At 47.7% G+C, this 15,360-nt stretch overlaps 1 protein-coding gene across 1 annotated transcript in view; it reads left to right on the top strand.

Annotated features, from left to right (window-relative positions):
• Positions 1-15,360, top strand: part of ADCY2 (adenylate cyclase 2) — a 454,379-nt gene that overhangs the window by 10,025 nt on the left and 428,994 nt on the right. Inside the window, exon 2 of the mRNA XM_024981538.2 lies at positions 8,802-8,999. Coding sequence (XP_024837306.1) covers positions 8,802-8,999 — 198 coding nt within the window. The remainder of the gene's footprint in view (positions 1-8,801; positions 9,000-15,360) is intronic.

The following is a 15,360-nucleotide window of genomic DNA, read 5'->3' as shown; positions in this document are numbered from 1 at the left end:
GGTATTTCTATTCTTTTGTTGATGCTGTAAAAGAGTATAACTTAATTTTAGATATTATTTTATATCTATACAGCTTATCATATCCTTTTTATTATTAGTAACTGAAATGCAGACACTTTCAGGTTCTCTACATAAATAATCATATCATCTCCAAATCAGTTCACTTCAGTTGCTAAGTCTTGTCTGATTCTTTGCAACCCATGGATTACAGCACGCCAGGCTTCCCTGTCTATCACCAACCCCTGGCGTTTGCTCAGACTCATGTCCATTGAGTTGGTGATTCCATCCAACCAACTCATCCTCTGTCACCCTCTTCTCCTCCTGCCTTCAATCTTTCCCAGCATTAGGGTTTTTTCCAGTGAATCAGTTCTTCACATCAGGTGGCCAAAGTATTGGAGCTTCAGCTTCAGTGTCCGTCCTTCCAATGAATATTCAGGACTGATTTCCTTTAAGGTTGACCTCCTTGCAGTCCAGGGGACTCTCAAGAGTCTTCTCCAACACCACAGTTCAAAAGCATCATTTCTTCGGCACTCAGCTTTCTTTATGGTCCAACTCTCACATCCATACATGACTACTGGTAAAACCATAGCTTTGACCAGACAGACCTTTGTCAGAAAAGTAATGTCTCTGTTTTTTAATATGCTATCTAGGTTTGACATAGCTTTTCTTCCAGGGAGCAAGCATCTTTTAATTTCATGGCTGCAGTCACCATCTGCAGTGATTTTGGAGCCCAAGAAAATAAAGTCTGTCACTGTTTCTATTGTTTCCCCATCTATTTGCCATGAAGTGACGTGACTGGATGTCATGATCTTAGTTTTTGAATGTTTTTAGTTTTTCTGCAAGTACTGAGAGTTTTATTTTATTTTGTCCCATACATTTCTTTTCTCACTTCTTTTTCTTATATTATTGTGTTGGCCTGAAACTAATATGCTGTTGACAAACTGGTGATTGTGAGTGCCCTTGCCTTTTTTTCTGGTTTTAAATAGAATTCCTTAATAGTTTATTCATTTAAGATGATGCTGGTTATAGATTTTTATAGATATTCTTCGAGATTCCTTTTGGTTAATTTATAGAAAAAGTTTAAATATGATTGTTTAGTTTTACCAAACTGAGATAATCAAAAGATTTTTTGATGTGTTTTAAAGTCAGTGAAATGAATAATAATTTTCTATTATTGAGCAATTTTTATATTCATGATAAAAATGCAGTTTTTATGATAGAATCCTATAAAATGCTAGATGTGAAGTGCTAACATTTTAAGGTTTTTGCTGATGTAGTCTTTGGTAAAATGAATTTGGAATATTTATCAGATTGGCATTTTTCTTTTTTATAAGTTTTTCTGGTCTTAAAACTCAGGGAGTATGCCTTTATTCTTAGTTTCCTAAAAGTTTTCATTATGTTAGAAAGAGTTGAAGGAATTTACTTAGAAAACCACATGGGTTTGTTGCTTTCTTTGGAGAGAGATTTAAAATTTTTTGCTTTAGTATCTTTGATAGTAATAGGATTATAGTATTTCTAACTTTATTTCTTGAGTCAGTTTCAATAAGCCTTTTCTAGGACTCTTTGCATTTCATCCCAATTTTCAAGTTTGATGGTAATATTTGATAATACTTAGATGCTTTCTTTCTTTTTTAACTTAATCTTACTAGATGTCTGTTTTGTCTTAACTTTTTACCAAAAAAATTGTCTTTTTTGATACACTGTGTTGCATTTTTGCTTTCTGTCTTCACTACCTCAGTGTCAATCAAAACATATTCGATTATGATACTCTATGGAAACAAACAACTCCAGAATCTTAGTAGCTTAACACAACAAAGGTTTATATTTTGTTTGAGCTGCACAGTAAATGTGAGTCAGCAGAGGAATTCTCTCACATCAGTTACTCAGAGATTTAGAATGAAGGAAGCTGCATCCCACAGCATCCTTCCTTCCTTGATTGCTGTGTTGTTGTTGTATGGTTGGTAAGTTGTGTCTGACCTGTGAGCCCATGCAGCACGCTAGGCTTCTCTGTCCTTCACTGTCTCCTGGAGATGCTCAAACTCATGTCCCGTGAGTCGGTGCCATCCAACCATCTCATCTTCTGTCGTCCCCTCCTCCTCCTGCCTTCAATCTTTCCCAGCCTCAGGGTCTTTTCCAGTGAGTCGGCTCTTCGCATCAGGTGGCCAGAGTATTAGAGCTTCAGCTTCAGCATCTGTCCTTCCAGTGACTATACTGCACAGGGAAGAAGACGGTGCTTCTCTCTGGCAATTGACGTCATCCACATGGAAGTGCCCCATCACTTTCACTTTTCATTGACCAGACTTCAGTATTCTAGTTATCTGTTGCTGCATAAAACCCCCCACGTGGTTTAGTGATTGAAAACACTCACATATTTTATTTTCCTCCTGAATCAGCAGTTTGGCAACGGTAGTGCAACCCTGCTCCCTGTAGCTCCCACACCAGAGGCGGACTTCTTGCAGCATGTCCTGGCCAGTGTGGGGCAGGAGGGGGCTCTGCTCACCTGGGCTGGGCTGTAGGAGTCCTCCTCATGACGAATGCCCCTTTAATCATTGCACCGTGGAAAGAAAGTGCCAGCAGCCTCACAATGGCTTTTACGTGCCTCTGCCTGGGAGAGAAACACTTCACTTTTATTCACTTTTTTTTTTTTTTGCTCAAAATGGCTGCTTGGAACTTCAAAAAAGGTTAGAAGGTGAATCCAGAAGGAACCCAGAAGAAAGAAATAGGAAATATTTTGGAAAGTCCCTGACCACCACATTTTCTTTCTATTTGGTTGGCCCCAAAGTTTCTTTGGGTTTTTCCATTGTGGAAACGCGTTAACGAATGTTTGGGCCAACTCAGTGCTTGCTTTGGGCTTCCTCTGTTCTTTTCCAGATTTCTGCAGTGGGATCTTTAATTCATCAGTTTTCAGCCTCCTTTCTTTGCATGAACCTTGGCAGCAGCAGGGAGCCTTGAATCAGTAGAGAATCCCTGGGCAGTCAGGGCTTGTGGGGTTCTCCAAAAGCAGAGCTTGCTCACCCATCAAGGGAGCCCCATCAGGACAGTCTCTAGTGGGGACCCTGGTCCGGCTGACTTGGTTGGAGTCCTGCACGTGGAGCACAGACCTGGGCTGGCTGGGCCCCTCCAGGCTCCTCCCCACGTGTCTCAGCTGCATCTGATCCTACACATTGCCCTTCCTGGGGTGGCTTGGCGTTCGCCTCCCAAATCTTGGGTAGGCCTCTCCGAAGGCCTGCTCTCACTCGGGAGCATTCCGGGAAGAGATTCTGGTGAGGACTTGCTCCACGTCCCGCTCCCAGTCCTGCCACAAATTCTTCTTCTATTCAACTCTAAGTGAGAGCCGTGGAGGGAAAGGGGATCTAAGAAATGCAACTCCCAGTAAGGCCAAGCCAGCAGTAGGAGATTGAGTCCAATTTGGAAGATGCCCAGTTTCCCTCCGAGCACCACTCTCACTGCACAGTACAGGTTTGCTCATGGGAAGACTTTTGGAGTTTTTTAGGATTATTTTGCATTTTGCCTTTAGATCTATGACCCATTCTTCCCCAGTAGCTCAGTTGGTAAAGAATCCGCTTGCAATGCAGGAGATCTTGGTTTGATTCCTGGGTCAGGAAGATCCTCTGGAGAAGGGACAGGCTGCCCACTCCAGTCTTCTTGGGCTTCCTGTGCTCAGTTGGTAAAAGAATCTGCCTGCAGTGTGGGAGACCTGGGTTTGATCTCTGGGTTGGGAAGATCCCCTGGAGGAGGGAATGGCAACCCACTCCAGCATCCTGGCCCCGAGAATCCCATGGACAGAGGAGCCTGGCGGGCTACATCCATGGGCTCACAGTCAGACACGACTGAATCACTGATACTATTGATAAAATTAAATGTGGAGGAGGTAGATGGAAGAGAGAGTGGAGAGATGGTGTGCAGGAGGGAGGAGGACAGATTCAGAGCGGGGGGCGCCTGAGGGGCTGCAGTCCACGGGGCTGCAAAGAGTCTGACACGACTGAGCGACTGAACAGCAACAACAACGTGTTTTACATTAGAGTGTCCTTTGCCATCTAAAAGGAAAACAGTACTGTTTAACACAAAGAATGAAAAATACATGTGGAAAATATTGAAAATATACATAATCTGTTGCTCCATGGAAAAGCCTCCAAGAAACGAGGCTGTTGTTGTACGATAAATAGAAGCAATGGGTGTTTAATCGGCCTGGCAGTTTGACTCCTTCCCAAATTAAATGCATTGAACAGAGAAGGATGAAACGTTCCTGGAGAGTGATGGGAGCCCATTATCATGACGGTAGGTAATGGGACGCTTGCGGTCTTCCTTTTAAAGATGTGTTAACACATTTAGTTTGCATTGTATGGTGACTTTTAAAAAATCTTTTTAAAGCCATATCTTAAAGGCATTTCTGTACATTTTATTTAGTTTGTGTACCGTGGTACATTTTTTTATTTTCACGAAGGGAGGAGGGGTTGGGCTGCATAAACATATTTAATTTAGATCGACAGTGTTTTCACTGTTTTCGTTCACTTTATTTTCAGCTGCTCTTATTTGTTTTATACTCTGGATTTTGAAAACTCAGCTATTTCCTAAGAGTAGCCACGGGTGAGCTGCTGCGGCTTCGTTCTTCTTCCTGTCCATTGGGGCTGGAATAAGGGGGGAGAGGGCGTGTAATTCAAGGTCTGAGGGCGTTCCGCTATTTCATTTACTTATTTGCCTTAAGAAAAACGCATGATCCAAATGCAGGGCTAGGAAAGAATGTGGTTTATAAGCTTATACATTTTTAATGAATACGCTACTGTTTTTTTTTCCCTTGACCCCTCTTTACAAAAGATTCTATTTAGTGGAGCAGTCCATATTAAGACTTGTTTGGAGTTAAGGTTCAAAAGGCAACGCAGAATAAATTGACGGCTGTTCTCTTTCTGGAAGAGCTGGGATTCTTCAAAGGGCTCAGGTTTTGCAGTGGTCAGGGACCACTGGCCTTGTGAGCAGAGACTGACTGTGTGAAGCCACGGGCCATCTGGGAACGGGCCTCCCTGCCCGGGTTGGGGACAGGACTTCAAAGCTTGGGGGAGTCCTTCTCTGGGGGGTGGGGTGGGCCAGGCAATGCCATGCATCCGGTGAGCAGGGACACGACGCCCTCGGGTCCTTTTAGGATGGAGAGGCCTTTGTCTGCCCTTCTTCCCTAAACGTACATTCACAGTCCTAGTTGACGCTGGGTGAGCACGGAGGTGTATGTATCTTTTGAGACTAGAAGCTTGGGTCTTTTGTTGTTCTGATTTTGAAAGAAATAAAGCATTTCTGTGGGGCCCTAAAAATATTAGGGGACCAATGTCCACTGTGTCTAGTGGAGAGGCCGCCCTGCAGCCCAGACTACTGGGCTGTCTGGGATCAAGACCCTGATGGTAAGAAACAAAAAAGAGAGAGATGCCAATATTTAAACCCCAAACCCGTATCAAGTCTTATTATATAATGTTCCTGGCTCACCAAGGCACTGAGTCTTTCCCTTGTTCACAGTTGGATCTTTGAGCAGAGAAATGCAGGGAAAGCACCTATGGGCTGTGTACTTCATCCTCCTCTTCCCATAAGGACACAGGTCACAGCTTCTCTGTTCCTTTAGCTACTGATTTTCACTCGATGGGCTTCCCTGCTGTCTCAGACGGTAAAGAATCCACCTGCAATGCAGGAGACCTGAGTTCAATCCCTGGGTCTGGAAGATCCCCTGGAGAAGGAAATGGCAACCCACTCCGGTATTCTTGCCTGGAGATTTCCTGGGACAGAGGAGCCTGGCAGGCTATAGTCTGTGGGATCGCAAAGACTCAGACATGACTGAGTGACTCACACTTTTCAGTTGACAGTCACGCAGGTTTTCACACCACTTTCATCCTTTCTGGATAACCGAAGCCAATACAGTCAACAGTTGTTGCTTTCCTTCGGGGTTAATGAAATGATGGAAAAGCCACACCAGGAAGGCAGCTGTCCTGCTTCTCTACGGGTTGGCTTTCTGTTCGCAGCTCAGTTAACTTCATTTGGGGAAGTTTAAAGTAAAATCACGTTTTCATGGCTCTGTGTGCGCAGCAGCCATGACCTTGAATGAGACGTCCTCAGAAAACAGGCTACTGTGTCCTTGTGTGCCCTGGTCCGTGGTGCCTGGGTACTGGGGAGCACTGTGGTGTGGGTGGATCCCGGACAACCTTTTGCAGTGATTGGAACCTGTGTCTAAAGGTCAGAGTACAAGAAGGCACTTAATCGTGGACAGAAATAGTAGGGGAGGGAGGTTGTGAGAACATCCCATTGGGCCCTTCTGTCTTCTGGCTGTTCTGGAAACATTCTTTCGGCCACTGGGGAACTGGCTACACCTGGGCTCGTGCATCGTTTAGGCACACAGGGCACGGGGCTCTGCTGTGATGGCAACACAGACCACTCCCTGGGTGAAGCCCCGTTCTCTCCGTCAGCCCCATGACCCTGGTGCCTCCTTCCCATTCAGAGGCCTGCATTTTCTCACCTGTGCAGGCAACCATGCCTACACTCATACGGCTGGTGTAAGAATAAAAGACCTTAATGTATCTGAGTGCTTAGCAGAAAAACATCCATGTTAGAGTTGATGCTTCCGAACTGTAGTGCTGGAGAGGACTCTTGAGAGTCCCTTGGACTGCAAGGAAATCAAATCAGTCCATCCTAAAGGCAATCAACCCTGAATATTCATTGGAAAGACTGAGGCTGAAGCTCCAATACTTTGGCCATTTGATGCGAAGAACTGACTCATTGGAAAAGACCCTGATGCTGGGAAAGATTGAGGGCAGGAGGAGAAGGGAGCGATAGAGGATGAGATGGTGGGATGGCATCATCGACTCAAAGGACATAAATTTTAGCAAAGGAGATGGTGAAGGACAGGGAAGCTTGGTGTGCTGCAGTGTATAGGGTCATAGTCAGACACAGTTTAGCAACTCAATAGCAACTGACGTGAGTACTTGCTGTGATTATTGTTGCTCTTGCCTTTTTCCCAGTTGTTCCTCGACATACTTAACTGTGAGAGAGGAAAGGGAAGAGAAGGCGCTAAAGGTGGTCCAGGCCCCCCTGCTCTCCTGGTGTGCCTCATCCGCCTTCCTGCCCTACTCCCTGTGGTCAATGGGCTGATATCTGAAGGAGGTGGTGGGGCATCTCCAGGGTGAAGTTAGAGATGCTCGTGGCCCAGAGTGAACCCTGTACCCACCAGAAAAGGTGCGGGCTTCCCCAGACTCTGGTATTTGAAAGACCTACCCCATATGTCCCAGGTTGTACTGTAACTTCTGAGTTTTTTTTTTTTTTTCTTATTTTTGGCAGAACTGAGTTTTGGTTGCTACATGGGCTTTTTCTCTAGTTGCAGTGAGCGGGGGCCACTCTCTGGTTGCAGTGCTTGGGCTTCTCATGGCGGTGGCTTCTCTCCTTGTGGAGCGTGGGCTCTGGGGCCCGTGGGCTGCAGCAGTTGCAGCTCCCAGGCTCTAGAGCGCAGCCTCAGTAGTGGTGGTGCTCGGGCTTCATTGCTCCGTGGCATGTGGGATCTTCCCAAATCAGATGTCTCCTACATGGGCGGGCAGATTCTTGACCATTGAGCCACCAGGGAAGCCCTCTACTGTAAGTGTTAATATTCCGAAACTTCAGTGAAAGTTCTTAGGGCCCTGGCTATATGGATTGTTTTGCTTGAAACTCCTTTGAGTATTTCATCAACTAAATGTATTAGCTGAAGATTAAAGCTTTTACACTGTGTTCCATCCCATGGCGTGTGCTGTTCAGAGCAAGTTTCCAGCAGAATATTTGGAGAAGCTGAAGCCTAAATCCAGGTTTGGATAATCAGAGGAAATGCAAGGTCTATTGTATTGTGTGGAATTGTAATAGTGTGCATTTGAAGGGTTATGTGGCTAGATAGAGATGAATAGAAAATGCCTATTAGTGTGCAAATGTAGAGTTTTAAAAAATGCATTAGTAACAGGCTAATAATGTCCATTTTCCTTTTGCTGCTAGAGCCCAAGAAAGGCGGAAAAGGAAGCTAGCTAAATGGCACAGTCTTCTAAATATTTCCCACTCTCTCATCTTCTATTTTTAGTACTTTCTGACCCTTTTCTATTAACCTTGATCTTGTTAAAACATTAATTGCAATGCATTAAAAGAAAAGCTTCTAGCTTTAGAATCCAAGATAGTATTTAGGTTTTTTTTTTTTTAATAAATCATTTCAAAATCATTTGCAGGCCTTAATTTCCTATGATTAGAGCATACCTGATTGTCTGAAGTTGTTTGCCTTATTTTATCCTTACATTCTGTGTTCTTGCATTTGCTTTTGAATGAAATCCATTTCTTCATTTACCAGGGAAAATTTGCATTCGACGGCATGGCTGTTTTGTATAAATATCCAGTCCTGGATTGCGTGTGCTCATTCACTCAGTCGTGTCTAACTCTGCGATCCCATGAACTACAGCCCGCCAGGCTCCTCTGTCCATGGGATTTCCCAGGAAAGAATACTGGAGTGGGTTGCCATTTCATCCTCCAAGGGATCTTCCCAACCCAGGCACTGAACCCACTTCTCTTGCATTGGCAGGAGGATTCTCTTCCACTTCACCACCCGAGAAGCCCAGTATTGGGTTATTTATGTAGAAAAACATGGTTATTTAATAATAAACTTAAATTTTTGAAAGTTCAAATTTTTCTACTTCTGAAGTCCCTTTTAAAACCTGATCTGTTTAAACCTTGACTGATGTTGATAACATTTCGATATTAATAACAAGTCATGGGTACCACAGGCTTTCTAAATTGTCCCTTTGTGATGTTTTTTTCCCTCTCCTTAGGAAGTTGAAGACCACGTGGCATTTTTAATCACAGTTCCGACTGCCCTGGCGATCTTCTTTGCGATCTTCATCCTGGTGTGCGTGGAGTCGGTGTTTAAGAAGCTGCTGCGCCTCTTCTCTTTGGTGATATGGATCTGCCTCGTGGCCATGGGCTACTTGTTCATGTGTTTCGGGGGCACCGTCTCTCCCTGGGACCAGGTAAGATGTTGAAATGCTTTCTGTGTTTTGATCTGTGACATACCAGGTTCTGTACACCTGGCCCCAGACTGGAAACAGAGGCTGAGAAGACCATCTTCGGAAATAGCTGGCCCACGGGGCTCTGCAGAGTGAAGTCACCTGGTGCCCGTTTTAACTCATCAGACCTGCCGGCGGTCAGGGGCCGCCCGGGCTAACCTTGTCACCTGTTTCCAATGGCTGAGGCTGCCTTTGCAACTCGCACCACGCCTTAGTACTTCCTTCTCCTCCAGCCCCTTGACTCTCCCATTGTTCTGGAACCCCCTGGGGTGGGCACCGCTGTCTGTGCCTTGAAGTCGCAAAGACTGAACTTGAACTGTTTGCTCAGGGACTGGATCTCCAGATTTGGTGTCAACATGATGATGCCATAACAGCAGGGAGACCCGCCGTTCCTCATGTTGAACCCGGGAGGCTCTTGGTTTAGAAGAGGGCCATGTCTGGGGGATGCTAGGTCTTTAGGAGACTGTAGTCCAGTGGGCTTTTCCCCTTGTGCTGGGGCCACGTGGCTCTCGTCTGCTGGCTGCTTGATCAGATGGTTCCAGGCGCGGGTGCGGGTATCCTAGTTACTAGCTTCAAGCTTGTAATTGACGCCAAGGGGTTCTGTCGCCGTAGCGGGAGAGAGGAAGCTGAATGCCAGGAGGGCTGTTGCTGAGCTGCTGGGGGCCAAGAGATGGGGAGGGAGAGGCGCAGGAGCCACAGTCCTTAGGAGACTCCCCGGAGTTGCTGGGGAGGCCGAGAAGAGAGACTCAAGGTGGAACACACGGAAGGATTCAAGTGCCGATGTGTGTGTTACTTTTCATTATCTTTTGGTATTGATCTCTAACGTAATTCCACAGTGAAAAGAGAACAGACTCTGTCTGATCTCAATACCTTTAGACCATGCAACTTTTGCACCTTGTTTTCTGTCCTTATAGTCTATGGGAACTTGAATAGAATCTGTATCCTACTGTTGTGCGAATGCTGTATAAATCTTAATTATGCTGAAATGGTTAATGGTGCTTTTCAGGTCTACTATATCCTTATACTTTCCTGTCTCTTCCTTCTATTAATTTTTGACAGTTTCATATTGAGACTGTCATACTGAAAAACCTTAATTTATCTACTTAGAAAATAATTATAATATCTAGTAGAGCTATGTGTACCCTTGTTTTGTATTTTTCAAGTCTCCTGTAAATGTGTTATCATACTTTCAAAATTTGAAAAATAAAAAAAGAAAGAGAAAAAAAAAGGGGGTTCGAGTGCCAGGGCAAGGGCCTGAGCTGCACAGAGCCCACAGGGAGCCCAAAAATGGGGTTTCCAGAGAGTTCTGTCCTGCAATCTCAGACAAAGCATCCTCATCTTTGACCCTCAGTTCCTTCTGTGAAGGGAGAGGCTGGGCAGAGTGAACTCGGGTTGGTCTCTCTGGTGTAAAGGATGCTGAGACGGGGGCCCAGATGGAGACGGTGCTGTCCCTTTCCCCAAAGAGGCTCCGTGCTCGGAGAGGCTCCCCTGGTGTCTCTTCACTCCCCGACTCAAGCCTTTTGCAGCGCTGGGCGCCGCCCCCACGCCTCTGCTCCCCGTTTGCTCCCTGCACACCCTCACCTGCTGCTCTCAGTGGCCCACGTGGTCCACTGTCCCTCCACCGTCACCCCAGTGCATGAGGACAGAAGCAGGAAGCAGGTTAAGAGCATCTTTGCCGTCTGTGGCATGGATCCCGGGTCTCTCCTAGCACTGCAGCCACCTTTTAACAATGGAGCTTTCGAAGAAGACTTCCTGTTTGGAGGCTTCCCTCATATCTCAGTTGGTAAGGACTCCACCTGCAATGGAGGAGACCCTGGTTCGATTCCTGGGTTGGAAAGATCCCCTGGAGAGGGGATAGGCTACCCACTCCAGTATTCTTGGGCTTCCCTTATAGCTCAGCTGGTAAACAATCTGCCTGCAATGTAGGAGTCCTGGGTTCAATCCCTGGGTTGGGAAGATCCCCTGGAGAAGGGAAAGGCTACCCAGTCCAGTACTGTGGCCTGGAGAATTCCATGGACTGTACATCCTTAGGGTTCCAAAGAGTCGGACACGATTGAGCGACTTTCACTTTGCTGTCTGGAAGGACAAATACTCCTTCTGTTCAGAATTCTCTGAGCTTCCTTTTTTTGCGTGAATGACAGACCCTGTCGTGATCGGGGGACACTCACGTGTTTGCTTCATTAACCTCATCTGGGGGCTTCCCCAAAGCGGCCTCCCCAGGTGTCTGGCTGCCCTCGCACCAGGCAACCCCCACCCTCTCTGGTCCTCCCTCAGCACTTAGGCCATCTGCAGAGCGTGTTACATAGCTGTTCATCAGCGTCTCGCCCGGAGAACGAAACTCCTTCCCCGCGGACTGCTCCCTGCTGTGTCTTTGCACCTATCGGTGCCGTCCATCCATGGCACCCTGAGCTGCTGGCGCAGGACTCGCCTTAGTAGATGGGTCTTTCCTTTCCCGTCTGTTGCTGTTGGATTTGTATGTGTGTCCACTTCTTTCTGTTTTTACTCATCTTCTGGTTTTACGACACACGCTCGGGTTTTATTGCTGCTCTCAGCCTGTTTGTAAGAAACCTCTTTAAGCATCTCCGTTCCTGTTTTTCAGTCTCTCAGTTGTGTCCGACTCTTTGCAACCCCGTGGACTGCAGCACGCCAGGCTTCCCAGTCTATCACCAACTCCCGGAGTTTGCTCAAAGTCACGTCCGTTGAGTCAATGATGAGCTTGAGCGCCTTAAGCATCCTTATTTCAGAGTCATTTTACTTGCTAAGGTGGCTCAGGCAGTAAAAAATCTGCTTCTACTGTAGGAAACCAGAGTTTGATCCTGGGGTCAGGAAGATCCTCTGGAGAAGAGAATGGCAACCCACTCCAGTATTCTTTTCTGGGAAATTCCATGGACAGGGAAACCTGGCAGGCTACAGCCCATGGGGTCGCAAAGAGTCAGACACAACTAAGCGACTGACATTTTCACTTTCACTTGACTTCCGTTTACTTGAAATCAATTTCCCAGCTGTTGGTTGGTTGGCTCTGTTTCTTGGCTTTAGCTTGGATGCTGGTGTTTACAACCTCATGCTGATATTTTTCACCTTGGCCCCTGCCCGTGATCCCACCCACGTCAGGGTTGTCGGCCTCACGCCGCCAGGACCCTGGGCAGGGTGGGCTCCTGCATGGAGCCTCAGCCCTGTCGATGGGGCATGCAGGGGGTCCGGCCTCCCCCATGGCCTGGGCACGCCTCTAGGGGCACAGCTGTTCCGGGCCACTTGCCTCATGCTGTGGGGCTGCTCACACCTCTTGCCAAAAGAGGTCCACTTTGAACTAATTAATTTATTCTTTTAACTTTGTATTTTATATTGGAGTATAGGAGGAGGGCATGACAACCCACTCTGGTATTCTTGCCTGGAGAATCCCATGGATGGAGGAGCCTGGTGGGCTACAGTCCATGGGGTTGCATAGAAACGGACATGACTGAGCAAGTAACACACACACACACACACACACACATACACACACACTCACACACACACTCACAGTTGAGTAAGGGCTTCCCAGGTGATGGTAGTGGTGAAGAGTCCGCCTGCCAATGCAGGCAACTCAGAAGATGTGGGTTTGACCCTGGGTCGGGAAGCTCCCCTGGAGTAGGAAATGGCAACCTATTCCAGTGTTATTGTCTGGGAAATCCCATGGACTGAGGAGCCTGGTAGGCTGCAGTCCTTGGGGTCACAGAGGACACGACTAGGAGACTGAGCACACGCACACACACAACGGGGGCTGGAGGCGCCCACTTAGAAGGAGATGGGGTGCCCAAGAGAAGAGTTGAGCTGGGCACCCGCGGTGGAGGAGAGCGAATGTGTATATATTCTTTTTCAAAGTACTTTCCCATTTAGCTTCGTATATAATAGTGAGCAGAGCTCCCTGTGCTGGACAGTAGGTCCTGTTGGGGACAACCCTGTTGGTTGTCCAAATACCTGAGAAATTACTTGAGCTAAGTGGTGCTCATCCTTTGATTTTTCGCTGTGTCCACGCCATCTATGAATAGGAAGCTTTATTTATTTCATTCCAATGTTAATGTCTTATTTCTTCTTGACATGTGCACATCATTAGACCCTCCAGTAAAATTCTAAATGCAAGAAAATAAAAAACAAACAGAAGAGGCCACTTGAGCCCCATTCCTCTGCTGGAGTCTGAACTCCTTCCCAACACTCCTGATCGTTCAGGAGGAAACCTGAAATGCGGTCATTCTGCCCGGTTAACCCAAAGTTGTCTCCCTGGCGTCTTTTGGTGTCAACATCACAGATGCAGGCCCCTTGATGAACGCTGACGTTCTGACCTCCGGGAAGTGTCAGTCGGTTCACTGTGCTTGAGGGAGTGAGCTCCAGGCTTGATCTGAGAGAGGATGCTTCCACTCCCGGTGCTGTTGTGAGGAGTGGCTGGGGTGCACCGATGGGGACAGTCCACACGGGGCCCCCCTCACCGCTGACAACAGTGGCAGGTTTGGGGATCCCAAGACCCCCATGAGGTTCAATAACTTGCAGAAGGACCTACAGAACCCTTGAAAGCTGTTAATACTCATGTTTACAGATTTCCCAGGTTGTACTAGTGGTAAAGAATCTGCCTGCCAATGCAGGAGCTATGAGACCTGGGTTCAGTCCCTGGGTAGGGAAGATCCCTTGGAGGAGGGCATGGCAACCCACTCCAGTATTCTTGACTGGAGAATCCCATGGACAAAGGAGCCTGGTGGGCTACAGTCCATGTGGTCACAAAGAGTCAGATGTGACTGAAGCAACTTAGCACACACGCATGGTTTCCTAAAGAACACAGTTTAGCATCAGCCAAGGAGAGTGTGCAGGAGAACTGCAGAGTGTGGAGCATCTGTTGTCTGGTCCATCTGGAGACACAACAGCCATGGCCTCCTAGCTATAGCATGTCATGCCATGTGTGGGGAATAGCGCCTCCCTGGGAGCGTCATCAGACCCTCGTGTGCCCATGTTTTGCCTAGGACTCATTGCGTGCCCCTGCACAGCTGGCTGTGGGTCTCAGCCCCTCTACAGATAGAGCGGACTCTGTGTGGCCCTGAGCCCCCTTCCTGAATCACATCTCAGATGGTCTGCTGGCCAGAGCCTCCAGGGACACAAACAGTCCTGTTAGGCGGGGCATTCCTGGGGTCCGAGTGATCCACTCCCAGGAGCCTAGGGCAAAGGCTGATCTCGTTCTGCTGAGGTTGGTTCTTCCCAACACGTGTGGGTGGAGTTTTGCTCAGCCATCAACAGCCAGCACACAACCCAGGACCGGAGCCGCCAGCACCGGTGTCGTCTGGACAGCACCGCCCCGTTCTGGGTACTTTCCCTCCACAAACCCATTCCATCTTTTCATAGCTCCGTGGGGTGGGTGCCGTGGTACCCGAGCTCACCCAGCACCTAGACTTCCACACAGGTCCCTTGATCACAGCCAGGCTGCTGGGGAGTGAGCGGAACAGGCGATTTGAACTCAGAGGGTCTGACTCCAGAGGGCAGCCTTACCTGGGATCCCAGTAGTTCTCAACTGGGAGCAGTTTCACCCCCAGGGACATTTCCCAGTCTGGCAGTATCTCTGACTATCACAGCCTGGTTAGGGGTCATCTAGTGCGTAGACGCCAGAGATGCTGCTGAGAATCCTACAAACAGCCTACAACGCACGGGCCAGCAGCATGTCTAAGGATCACCCAGCCCGAGTGTCTGCGGGGCTGCGTCTAAGAAACTCTGTGTTTACCAAGGCTGCCTGTCCATGTTGTCTTCTGAAGACCCAGTTCTTAAAGGCTCAGTAACTGAAATTGTCCTGAGTGGCCAGGGCACCACTTCAGACTGATGGTTCTGCTTTTGATCAGAGAGGCATGATTTTGCAGCATGTGGACTGGAGAATGTACCCGCTGGAGAAAAGGTGGCAGGTTTGGAGGTTGGGCATCGACGTGGTTTGGAAGCAGCCGCTGGTGAAATAAGGAAAACATGGAGAAGAAGCTGGTGGCTTTGGCCTCCCAGCCCTGAGTGCGTGCGGAGACCTGGCGTCGCTGGTAGTTTTAGTTCAGCTCATGTCACCCCCGATTTGAGTCCTCTCCCAGCCCATGCTGCCATCATCCCCACCTAGCTGACGTGTGTTCCATGCAGCCGCCTCCTGGACGAGAATTATTTAAAAATGACATTTTGTTGGTGGTTCCAGCAGTCAGAGGGAAGCTGGGTGGTAAACCGCAGAGTTCGGGGTTCCTGTTAACAGTGCTGTGTGTATGTGCTAAGTGTACACACACGCAAATACATGCTAAGTGCACATACACATGCATACATGCTAAGTGCACACACGCGCACA

The sequence above is a fragment of the Bos taurus genome, chromosome 20 (genome assembly GCF_002263795.3).
Source record: "Bos taurus isolate L1 Dominette 01449 registration number 42190680 breed Hereford chromosome 20, ARS-UCD2.0, whole genome shotgun sequence".
NCBI lineage: Eukaryota > Metazoa > Chordata > Mammalia > Artiodactyla > Bovidae > Bos > Bos taurus.
Note: the sequence above shows the minus strand (reverse complement) of the source record. Positions and strands in the feature narration are given on the sequence as shown.